Source organism: Oenanthe melanoleuca, chromosome 3, assembly GCF_029582105.1.
Source record: "Oenanthe melanoleuca isolate GR-GAL-2019-014 chromosome 3, OMel1.0, whole genome shotgun sequence".
NCBI classification, from domain to species: Eukaryota; Metazoa; Chordata; class Aves; order Passeriformes; family Muscicapidae; genus Oenanthe; species Oenanthe melanoleuca.
In genome coordinates this window covers 89,215,187-89,227,914 of record NC_079336.1, presented here as the reverse complement: position 1 = coordinate 89,227,914, position 12,728 = coordinate 89,215,187, and the positions used below count along the sequence as shown (strand labels likewise).

The following is a 12,728-nucleotide window of genomic DNA, read 5'->3' as shown; positions in this document are numbered from 1 at the left end:
AAGATCAGAATTGCAAATGCACCTTTAATATTGCAAGAGAGTGAGGGAAGTGAACTCCTTGCAGTGATAAATTTTCTGTATTTTTGCTATAAAGAAAACTTTGCACCACACAAACAAAATGAATGAAACTTTGCAGGGCTCTTATATTTCAACAGGCTTTAAAAAAGAATTAATGAGAAGTCAGAAGACATCTTCTCCCAGATGAAGTATTATTCTTGTCATTATGGTATAATAAAATTATTTTTTATTGTTTTCTCTTCAGGGGTTCAAGACAGATGATAATTTAGATTTTCTCTAATACTAGTCTGTGCTAGAAATGCTAGACCCATGATGTACCAATAGATCATGAGATTTATACTATAGTTGTAGCTTAAGACAGTGACATATTTAAGTACTGTGCTTAATGTTACTGGAAAGTCCAGGACTAAAAAAAAGACTGAATAGAGACCCTGAGAGCAAATGGGAAAGAAAACATCACCTTTTTCCACTAGGTAACAAAACAGTTTGAGCTCTAGTTGCCCTGATGTCAAATACAGTACTTTGAGGGAAAAAAAAAAAAGGAGTTGAGAACATGTGGCTTTAAAAATAAGACATTTTTGAGACAAAAATTTGCAGTAGATTTTTATCATACTGCAGTTTTTCTCTTCCTGCTCCTGTATAGAAGCATCACAACACTTTGACTTGCTTTGTTAACAAACCCCTGTATTGATATTTGGTTTGAGGGTATTAATGGAAATTTTAAACCACACTTGAGTAACATGATCCCAGACTGAAGATCATGCTGGCCTGTGCATGGAAATCAGGAGGATATTTGTTTCAGTATTAACTAAATAGATACTTGCTTCAGATTAACTAAAGCAAATCCCTGTTCTGGTTGGATGCCCTCTACATTCATCATGTAGTTTTGTTCTGCTTATGAAGACCCTGATCCAGCATCCTTGAAAAGGCAAATGGAAGCTTACATTGATTTGGAAGTCTTTTTGAAACTGCTGCAGTTCAGCTTTTGAAGCTATGAATGGTTTTGTGTTTCATTTTAAGAACCAAGAAAGAGCAAACCTGTATGGTCTGTTGCTGTGTAGCTGATTGAAAATGTTGCCTTTATTTCCTTTTGAGTCTTAAGTGACTTTAAGAAAAAAAATCACGGTTGTGAATTCTGTATACTTACTTTGGATGGCACATGTAGGCTAGTCTGTCTAACCTGTCATGAGAGAGGGTGTGGCTTCTCTGGCACGCCATTCAAAACAGAGGTTAAGCTTAAACATCACATTTCCCCTGTGGTGAGACCTCATTCCCTCTGCAGAGTGTAGGGAGGAGCTGAGGACAGCAGCTACACAATGTTTGGGTCAGAATGCAGGAGAACATTTTGACTCTTTCCCATAGTGCCTATCCTCATATTTGGGCACTTAAATACATTTACAAGTCTGTCCCAAAATGACTAAATTGTAGTAATTTCTCTTTGGATTGCTCATTTATTACATGCATACATGCAGCTAATCAATAGATGAGACAGTGAAACTAGTGGATTTACAACTTAATATGCAGGAGTCGATAATGGGCTGTAAAGACATTTTCAATTCAGAAATCAGCACAATATGTTCTTTACTAAGCTTAAGTGATCTATTTTAATTCCCCAAGTAATTTAAATATCCAAGGAAAATACAGAATCAAACTAATCAAATCTAAACTTTCAATGCTTCAGTTTTCAAGTAATATTTCAGTATTTACATATTTGATCTCTTTCCGAACTGGTTCATCTGGCTGGTGAAAGCCACCAGCAGCTCAGACTCTTGTTTGGCAGAAGCCCAACCCACACTAGGAGGGTCTAATGAAAGGACATGATGAGAGACTCTGTTTTATTTAGGCATTAACGTTTCAAAGTGAAGCTTAGCTAGCTGCTGTCTGCTTCTCTGTGTATGTATATGAATTCAGTGCTCACCTGACAGCATAGAAAATGGGAATGGGCAGTCTGCAGACACAGCTTCATATGCTGTGTCAAGGTGGGTTTCTTTCCAATAGTGCACCCTGTGAGCTTAAAGTAGAGGGGATTGTACCCATGTGGTCCTAGGAAGATCTGGATGTTCATCCATCCATGTCCATTTGGCTTTGCTTGGTTTCAAGACTTTAAACCTGAAGGCAGATTCTCTTCCAGTTACTCTACCAAACTCCATTGCCATTCTTTCTCTTGTCTTCTTTTCAAGCCTTTCCACAGTGTGGAGTTAATTCCAAGCCTTCATATGGCAAGACATAGCTGCTAAGGGACACAGAAATATAGAACTTGTTCTTTATTGGACCTTGTTATTTTCATCAACAGGGCAGTCTATAGCAGCTGCAATGGGAAAACAAGATTTGTGTTCCTTTTTACCATCATATGACATGGGGGCTTTTCAGCCTACTGAAAAAAAGATCTGAAAGTGTCAGATCTCTGCTCAATCTCTCAGTATTTTGATGGGAAGCTGTGCTTTGCTGAGGAATATGTCCCTGAAGTGTACACCTGAATGTGTGTCTGATCAATATCCCTTGCTAATATTCAGAAAATATGTTGAACTTCCCTCCAGGCACAGAAAAGAGAGAAATCATCCCTCCCTGCATAAGCACTGTGTGCTTCTGGCCTTCTGCTAATGGTGCCTGCTTGTACAAAAAGGTGCAGAACAAATCTCTTTTTCCTAGCATGTACTGGCATGATTGGACTGCACCTCTCCCAAATGGCTACCTGCATACTTTACTTTTACTTTCAGCTTGGAGAGCAGGTGTCTTCAGGTAGGAAGTGTAAAGCATTGAGGAAAGGAATGGAAAACCTGGAGAAGAAAGAAGCATTTTGAAAGATTGGGGTTTTTACTTTTTGGCCCTTCATTTTTTTTTAAATATCCAGTTCATTTTAGAGGTGAAATTTTAAATTTAATCACATACTCAGACTAAACTTTGGCATTTGTAATGTAGCTCCAAGTAAATTGTTTATGCTTACCTTTTAATGTCTCTCAGAAGTGATTACATACAGAGCAGGCAAAGTTTAAATGAAGAGCAAGGATTGCTCAGTACAGGGCAGAGAAAAAGAAATAAAAAAATAGGAAGTAAAAACCTTTTAGTCTCCTTTAAAACACTGCTTTTATTTCCCATTGTGCTGGCAGAAAGCAGGGATTTAAAGCTGTGAATTGCCTGGAGGCTGTGCTATCTTCCTCTACTTAGCAGCAGTTAGAACTGCTCCTTTTTTTGCATGTGTTAGGTGAGAGACAAGGACTCCGAATGACTGAGAAAAGGGAATAAACTAAGCTTGCATTTAACAATAATATGACACATCTATTGTACCTGTGCAAAATGGGATCTAAACCAATAACTATAGTTTCCTGAAGCTGCACACAGGAACACAGGGGGATATCCTGAGACTTAATTAGTTAATGTTTGTAACATGATGGGAGAACCTATGATGAAAAGTCATATATAACTGCAAAGTCCTAATTTTATAGAGCACACCTGGCATTCAGTGGCATTTTCAAGGAAACTGATGTGGGAGGTCATCTGCAATCAGTGTTAAGATTCAGACTGTCCTTGTACAAGTCCCCTTAAAGATTTTCTTCGAATTCTTTTTTTCTCTTTACCTTTCTCTTTCCCTGTTACAGCTGTTGAGCTGTGCAAAGGCAAAAATTGAAAATAATTGCTTTCATAGGGGAAAACTAAGGAGTCTTTCCTCTCTGTCTTCTATTAATGAAAACTACAGCCAAAGTTTCTTTAACAAATTTTACAGAAAAGAGAAATTTTGAGATACTGCACCCAGGTCATTTTAAGATCAGATGGAAAAGGTTTTACAGCATTCAGAGCTACTTCTCACATTATCATACATGATGTTATTTGGAAGGAGATGAGAAAGGTGTCTCATGGCACACATATTTGAAGTAAAAAATGTAATAGAGGCAATGTGAATTCTTGGGAAACAAAACTTTAAATGAAACCAAAAGCCAAGATACTTGGTCATGACAAAAGTACATTCTTTCCACAACAAAGTAAAACTGAATGCCATAAGATATCTTGAGCTGAGAAGTTCATGGACATAAATGACCCATTTTTATGGATAACAAAAACATTCATGGTTTCATTGCAGTGGTTTATAAAGCTCCTACCACTGTGGACACTATTAAGGAAAACATTTTTTTAAAAAGAAAAAAATTGAGACTAAGACTGATGTGGCAGTCTAGATTTTTTTGTTTGTTCTGATTCTGGCCATCAGCCAAAATATCAAATGGAAAAATACGGTTTATGGCATTAGGAAAAAATATAACATTAACCCCCTAATGCTCCATATTAAGGATGTACCCCCTACCATTTGCAGGTTTGAGCCCTTAGGCTCTAGCTGCTGTTTGACAGCAGAAGTGATTTTTTTTTCTCTTGCCATGTCTGCAGACACTATGGAATAAATCCATGAGAGAAACCCCACTCCTAAATGTTAACAAACAGTGGATGGAAAATCATTGCTCATCAGGAGCACTGCATGTGGTGCTTATGTTAAACATGATCTTGGAGTTCAGTTGGATGAGTGCACCAGTAATAATGAAAAGGCACAAACTCCAACCAGGCTTTGTGTGCTTGACTTTCTGGTTTTTTACCTTCCCTGAAGACGTGTGTCTATCCCAGATTATAAAGCTCCACCTGAAAGATGCTTCATTCCTGTTCCCCTTGTGATCAAGGCAGATTGCATGTTCCTCACTCCCTTGATGTGTTTATGCAGATTCCACATTACGTGGTGAGTTTGGAATGGCACACAAATCTCCCAGCTCAGTTCTGTAGGGTTTGACATTAATATCATGCTGCATTTGACATGCCATGAACTCTTTCTTGGCTGATGAAGCTGCTCTCTCCTCTCTCACTCCCACCAACTCTTCACAAAGCATGCCCCACTCAGCTAAAGATCAGGACATACAAGATACACATGTTTTTTCCAAGGGTGACACATAACTGGTTTTTGCTGTGATTCAGGTATCTTATGTGATGCTCTGTTGTGTCTCAAATAGCACTATTTTTATTCCTTCAGATATAGCCTGTCCTAATTTGAAGAGAAACTTAATCTACTTGTTCGTAGTCAACATGATTATTAAACACAAAAACCATTTGGGAATAAGTATTGATGCCAGCTTTGAACTGACTAAACCCAAAGTTTATGGAAAACTGTCCCATTATCTATCTAGTTTATAAAAAGAGCTGCTTCTTTCCTTCTACGTCACTTTCTAACTGTGAGGAATAATAAATATGGTTTAAAGTGGAAAAATATGGGTGAGAAACTATGGTTTATTATACAGTAGGTCTTGTGAGTGTTGTTAGAGATAAAATATTAATGTTAGGAAAACATGTTGACATTGTCCTCTAGATGGTGGCTATAGTGGAATGTCATGTCATTGATATTTTGGTTTATTTGATTTATTTAGTTACGCAGAAAAAGAAATCTTTTTGGGGGTCTCAGTATTTCTTAGTAGAAATTAGACAAATACAGATGGAAATAAATTTTTGAGAAGGTGCCATTTGGTGATGTTTGTTGAATTTTAAAGAAATAATTATTGAAGAAAAGAGAAAATAAGAGAAAAAGAGGAGAGGAGAGGAGAGGAGAGGAGAGGAGAGGAGAGGAGAGGAGAGGAGAGGAGAGGAGAGGAGAGGAGAGGAGAGGAGAGGAGAGGAGAGGAGAGGAGAGGAGAGGAGAGGAGAGGAGAGGAGAGGAGAGGAGAGGAGAGGAGAGGAGAGGAGAGGAGAGGAGAGGAGAGGAGAGGAGAGGAGAGGAGAGGAGAGGAGAGGAGAGGAGAGGAGAGGAGAGGAGAGGAGAGGAGAGGAATCTCACTGAATTGAATCTCAATGTTGACTTTGCCCAAAGAGGTTTCTTTAAGGTTTTACCATCAAAAGTGCAACATCACTGGTGTTTTAAAAGTGTACTGCTACCCAAAGGCCAACTTGATTTTGTTTGATTTCATTTGAATGTGCAGTGCATCCTAGTTTTCTTTGTGTTTCTTTGCTTTCAAGTCAAAGCTGGGGATTCAGAAGCCTGGTGAGACTGCAGCAGGTCCCAGTTGTGCCAGGAAAGAAAACTGTCTAGTGTGAAAATAATCAGCATCTCCACAAGACAGATTTGGCTACGTGCAATTCACAGTTCTGTACGTGCCCTGCCAGGAAGGAGAAAAATGAATTGCAATGTCGTATTTTCTATCAGGTATTAACAGTTGTTGTTTGCAGAATATTTTGAATTCAGATTAAGTGCTGTTTTTAAAGGTTTCTTCCTAGTACAGTCCACAAGCCCATGTAGGACAGTTGGCATAGCAAATGATTCAGTTCTGTGGCAAGTGGAACAGGGTGTGCAGATGAGGATTTTCATCAAAAATGCTGCTAGCATGGTGCTGTTAGGAAAGGATGGAAACATGGGGTCACAAAGGAGAGAAAGTTGTGTTGTTTGGGTTGATGGCAAGACTACATGATGTCTTAAAAATAAAGTACAAGAGCCTTCTTAAAGTTGAAAAAAAAAAAAAAGCATTTTGACAGGAATTCCAAGAAAATAATATCTTTATGAACATGTAATCAATGTTTCTGTTTTAATAAGAAGCCATTTTAAGTGCTTTACTTTGTGGGCTGAATTTATTCTAATGCATTTTTAAACTAAAATTTCCTACATTTATTTATAGAAAAGCAAGCTCAAATGTAATGAATTTTTGAATGTAATTTCCTAGCCACTGTTGAAGAAAAGACTGCATTAGTCCATCTCAGGGCTGGAAAGGAATAGTGTCCTTTCATCCCAACAAAAGACAATTTGGATGAACATTCCCTGGGCAAAAATGTTTAAAAATTATTTTAGGTTTAATAAGGGATTATCTGGACTTACGAACTTAAAAATTTTATTTAAATATTTGTCTAGTTTTATTATTTGGATTTTTATTTGCCATAAAAATTATTACCTGTATGGCACATTTTGCTGCTCTTGAAAGCCTGTTGGGTCATATCAAATAATCAAGTCATTATTTAAAATTAAATATACATGTTGAAAGGCAATTTTAAAATTATAAAATGAGATGCAAAGTTCTTAAAATGCAAAATTTGAAGAGTGAAAATTTACAAGTAAAAAAATCTAATGAAAAATCTAAAATTATTTTTATACAAATTGGAAGGAAAATAACTAATGCAACATCAATTTCTTGTAAAAATGGAAATTCTGGTAACCTGTAGGCAAGATAATTTCTGGTTAAATGAATAACATGTTGGTTTCTATTTGACTAACCTTTGAGATTTTTCAGTACTACCATGGGAATAATTTATATTCCAGTCCGCACTGCTACAGGAATAGACTCATAGATTACTTGTGTATCCATAAGTTATATCCTTGTGAATCTGAGCATAAGGCTTTAGGAACAGAGAAGATTTTTTTAAATGGGAGAGACACAGTGTGTATGATATAAGCCCAAGAAGGAAGGCAGCCCAAAGGAAAATTAGTGTTTGCATGTGAATGTGAGCCCAGTGTAATGTTTACAGTGAGGGCAGGGGCTAAGAATAGTCTGGGAAATAAGAGTGGACATCAGAGTCAAGGTAGAAGTGCTGCCAGTGCTTTGCAGAAAATGGCAGAGTCTGGATTAGACAGGGAGCTGGAAAAGATGGTAATGGCAAAGGTGAGGATAAACTGAGTATCTTCAGAAACTCCCCCTTGCTTCTGTCTCATGAGGATGAACCTGTTTGACTTCCTTGATGGAGAATTTGAAAATTTTAGTCAGGTGATGGTTGCATTGATGTTCTGGCTGTCAGGAGACCGTAGCTTTCTCCTCCCTTGTCCAGGGAGAGTTCCCCATCTCTGCCCCTAGACAAGGGATGTTCTACTGAACTGCCTTCCCATTGTTTATGTCCATGGGTTGTGAAAGAGCTGGTTTGGATCCCTGTGCCACTACTACAATTAGCAGTGTGATGGTGTCTGATGCCACTGGGTTTACTTAGAGGCTCACAGAAAGAATGAGCTAAATTTTTAGTCAGCTATACAAGATACCTGCCAAGTAGAGATTATGGCACAAAGAGAAGATAGGGAGAGAGAGGAAACCAGTTCCTAACCTTAACAAGACTGGTGATGACTTGCTGAGCTTTGATGATTACCCCTGAAGAAGGGACAGATACTCAAGTTGCCTGTTGGGCAGCTCTTCAGTGGTTCAGAGATCTTCTGATGTGTCTGTCACAGTTTGAACTCATTCCCTGAGACCTAGGCAACTGGGCAAGCTGGCCTGCCTTGAAAGAAGAGGAGAAGCCCAGAGTGACAGCCCTGGAGGTGCTGCTTCATCAGATCGATAGATTCGAAGATGACTAGGTTGTGTAGCTGTGTGCAGTTTAAACATTTGTGCAGGGAGTCCACCCGTGCAGAGTGTTATTGACAGCTACAGATCAATGCTAATTTTTGATCATTTTCAACCTACAAAGACCTCTTGACCCTGTTGCCACCTTAGGGGCACTTCAAGTAGTCAAAAGCAATCACAGTAGGCAGTGTAAAATCATCAGACCCTTGAAGCCTTGCCCGTGCCTGGGAGGAGGACCAAGAGGTAGCAAGGAAGGCAGGCACCTTGCATTATGGATGCCACTGCCTTTGAATGGCATGAAAGACTATGCTAATTTGCTTCCAGACTTTAAGTGACTTCTGTGTTCATGAATTAAAAAATAAACAAACAAAAAAGGCAATCTGAAGCAAATCTTGAGGAATGCATTATTCATGATTCATGTTCTCCCGTTTTATGTTTGGAAAAATGTGTTAAAACAAGGTTTTATTTTAAATAACTTTTGTCCCAATTTACAGTGAGAAGAGTGGAATTAGTGTAGGAGTGTATTTGTTGCTGTTAACAGCTTGTGCTGCCACTGGCAGCATATGAAGCACTTTACAGAGCAAAACCAAAGGTCCTGCCTGCAGTAGAGGTGGTGCTGCTAGAGCTGCACCAGGGGAGGAGACCAGGCTGCCAAAAGCAAGGGCCATGTCAGAGGCTAGACTCAGGGCTACAGGGTGTAATCAGGTCACAATGGCTTGTCACAACCTCCCTCCTCTGTCAGGTGGCCATTTCTGTAGTGTTTGCATGGAATGAATGAAAGGGCCATAGAGGAGGAATTGAGACTGTACACACTTAAATATTTGCTGGAATATTCTTAATTTAATGATTGATGGGGTGAGAATGCTTCACAGCTGGGGACAAAGAAAGGGGTCTGGGCTTGAAGTCCATTGGATTTCATGGTCACCCAGTCTATGAACATCTTAATGTTCACATTAAAATTTTATTTTGTTGGTTTTCTTTTGATGGTGAATTAAATCTGGGCTGTTAGCACATGTAAACATGGGAAATATGAGTTTATGGCTTTGCAGAGAAAGACAGGGAGAATATTCCAGACAATGATTTTGTTCCTGTTTAGGGTTGTGTTGTTGCCTGCTGGGGCCAAAGTTACAGTGCTATCAGTGCAAGGTGTATTTTACAATTTATATTTGACCATTCCGGCAGGACAGTATTTCTAGGCTGAAAATGTCATGGGAGGACATAAAGTGATTCTTAAAATGAATCACCGAGTCTGCCATCCATAGTCTTTTCAGCATCAGCCTTTGAGCTGAGCAAATTCACTGCTGGCAATGGCAGCAGTGCAGGGGGAGAAAGCATGGCTCTGTATTCTGGGAGTACGTCCCCTGAGCTTACTTCAAAACCAAACAAAACAAAAATACATGTAAACCGTTTGCTCTTCAAGAAGTATCTGTAGGAGCCAGGGATAAAAGTCATCCCTGGAAGGAATGGTTTAGCAGTCTCCAGAGAACATGATGAACTGCAGGCTAGGAAATCCCTCCATCCTTGTTTCATTTCAAAGTGTAGTGAGGATTGTAAATAATTAAATCTTGGGGTTTAGTGGGAAAATGGTAGAGGGTGATGAAAAATATGCTGGTTTTCTGTTTAAAAATAGAAATCTAGTGTTTTGTAGCATTGCTGTCACAAAAACCCACCAGCTCATTAAGAAGCAAAGCCATTGCTTTTTGTCTGATGTTTTTAATAATGTGTTTGTACCTTCAGAGAGCCTCTGTGTAGCAGTTCAGGGGCAGTAATTTAATGCTGTGTGCTCCCCTCCTCCCATCCCCACCCCCGAACCATGGAATGTAAATTTTAGGCTTTTAAAAGTTCTGTTTTGAAAACCTAATAGATAACTGTCCTCGTAAAAACTATTAATACAGACTACATCCAATTGTAAAGCTAATTTTAATCATGTTTTGTGCCAACATAATTTCTGATGCCAGATTTTTATGCTAAGCATGAGCCTCTCTTTAAACGTGGTTCTTTAACCTGCAGTTCATAATTTTGCAGTCGTCTGTGTAGGTTTTTTGGCTATGGCAGTTTAAACACTTCCACTTTCAAGGATCTAAGCCATAAATGTTTATTAAAAGAATCTATAATGAAATCAGGTTTGTTATTTTTTTAATGGCTGCCTTGAGTATGTTGGATGACTGAACGCACGTTGTTAATCATTAAGTGCTCATGTTACAAAAAGTGTTTGATAGTATTGCCATCTAGGGGCTGAACGAAATTCTCCCTACCGAAATAAACTGTAATTGAACAGGTGCTGCTATTGACAATATACATATGTTTTTGCTTTATAGCCCACATGCTTTCCATGTTTCTTATGACAAAAGATATCTCTAAATGTCCCACAGCAGCCAGAGCTTTTTTATATATAATCTGTTCGAGGTGATTGCTATTTGCATTTCAGCTTATGCTTTTTTGGCAGTGATGACTGGGAATTCCTAACAAAGAATTATACTTTTTTGCATTATTAATCTTGCTAGTATTTGCCCTGTTTAACAGAAAAAAGGAATCATTTATCAGAAAAGTATGTTTATAATCTGTACTTACGGTATCTTCAGATTTAATATTCATATTGGTCATTCAAATGCTGTGCTATATTTATCTAAAAGACTAACTCATTGTTTTGAGGAAATAACTATTTAAATATTTATGATTTAACTTTTAATATTTAAAAAAAGAAATTAATATTTCTTTAAAATTTGTTTCTGAGTCTGATAGCTTAACAAATGTTTAAATATTAAACAATTGGAAATGTTAGCATTTAACAACTTAATACAACTTGCCAACACAGGGAAATTGACTTCAGCTCTTTCTATCACATGAAGGCAACTAAATTCCTGCACTCCCTTTCTCGTGGTCTATATAATTCATGCCAAAATACAGTTAAAAATAAGATTAAATATATCAGTGATCAGCTGAACTCCTTTTTTTCTTTGCTCCTCTGATCAGACACATCTGTACAGTCTCCTACTGGAACATGTTACTCCTGTTCTTTGTTGGTCACTGTGCCTTTTGTGACCTTTCAAAGCAATTCCATGGCTGCTTTGTCTTCCTGCCTAGATCAGATTTTGTGCTGGGGCTCTCCTTGCCTGAGCAGTGTCAGCTCTGTGACAGATGCTGTTTGGGGTGAGCCACTCCTGGCCATGGCATGTCCATCAGCCTGCATCCCCACCATAACCTTCTGCTGGCCTGTGCTCAGGTGTGGTAGCACATCAGCCCCCAGTCCTTGCAGCCCTGGCTGAGCCTGGTGGGATTCACAAATTGTTTATCCAGATTACCATGGCCTGAGTAGCTGGAACAGGACAGCATGCCTATGAAATGTCACATGTACACACAAGATGTGTAAGATTTCTTTAGAGTGTACCACAGGTTTTCACATGCTTGGGTCCAACTCCAGGAAGCTTCATCCTCACTGAGCAAGCTCAGACATGCTGAATGAACTGCAAGTTGTGTCCTAGCTGAGATTCAGACTGTGGAGGACTGACTCCCAAGGAGTTCACTCTGAAGGCTCTATCATAATGATAGATAATTTTTTTTAGCCCTAAGAACTTTTTTTGTGGCTCAATCATAAAAGAAAAAAAAAACATACAGAAAAATCTTACCAACCAGATGGGGTATTCTGCAAAGCAGTCAGAACTGACCCAGACTGAGGCCTCATTTTCCAAGTGACATAAACCACAGATGCTGATTACTTTTTTAACTAACTCAAACATCTGTATTCTTGCTTCAGGGAACAAAGCATCAGGCTCATTTATTTGGATTGAAACCTTTCACAACATATCACATTCATGTGGTAGCTGTAAACAACGCCGGGCAGGTTTCAAGCCCCTGGACATCTGTGCGCACTTTGGAAGCTTCACCCAGTGGCCTGAGCAACTTCACTGTGGAAAAGAAAGAAAATGGCAGGGCACTGCTCCTAAAATGGTCAGAGCCCTCCCAACCCAATGGTGTGATTAAGGTAATCCTCATCTTGACAGTTCACTTGATTAAAAAAGAGAAGGGAAATGCTGAATATCAAATTAAAACATTTTTTTGCTGAAAAAGACTCAATTGAATGCATTATAGCTTAAAATAAGATGGAAATCCTGTATAAGCACAAGACACTCTGTGAGTTCTCTATGCTTATCATTATATTAAAATAAGTAATAACATTCTTGTGATTGTAAATTTTCACTTACACTGAACCAAATTGTTCATTTAATTCATAGAAAGCTGCACATGAAATCTCATAATCTTACTCATTGTAAAATTGGGCATGACCAAAATGTGTTTGTAGAAAACCTGGGTTTAGTAGAATATTTTTCTGAAATTTGGGACTTCTTTTAGCTCAATAATTGCAACTGTGTGTAAACATTTACCTGCAAGGCTTGCAACTAGATGGGTTTGTTTGGAGGTTTTTTTCCGTAAGTTATATTC

At 38.5% G+C, this 12,728-nt stretch overlaps 1 protein-coding gene across 1 annotated transcript in view; it reads left to right on the top strand.

Moving 5' to 3' along the window:
• The window catches only part of USH2A (usherin), a 365,445-nt gene that overhangs the window by 326,121 nt on the left and 26,596 nt on the right, over positions 1 to 12,728 (top strand). The window contains exon 62 of the mRNA XM_056487445.1: positions 12,043 to 12,270. Coding sequence (XP_056343420.1) covers positions 12,043 to 12,270 — 228 coding nt within the window. The remainder of the gene's footprint in view (positions 1 to 12,042; positions 12,271 to 12,728) is intronic.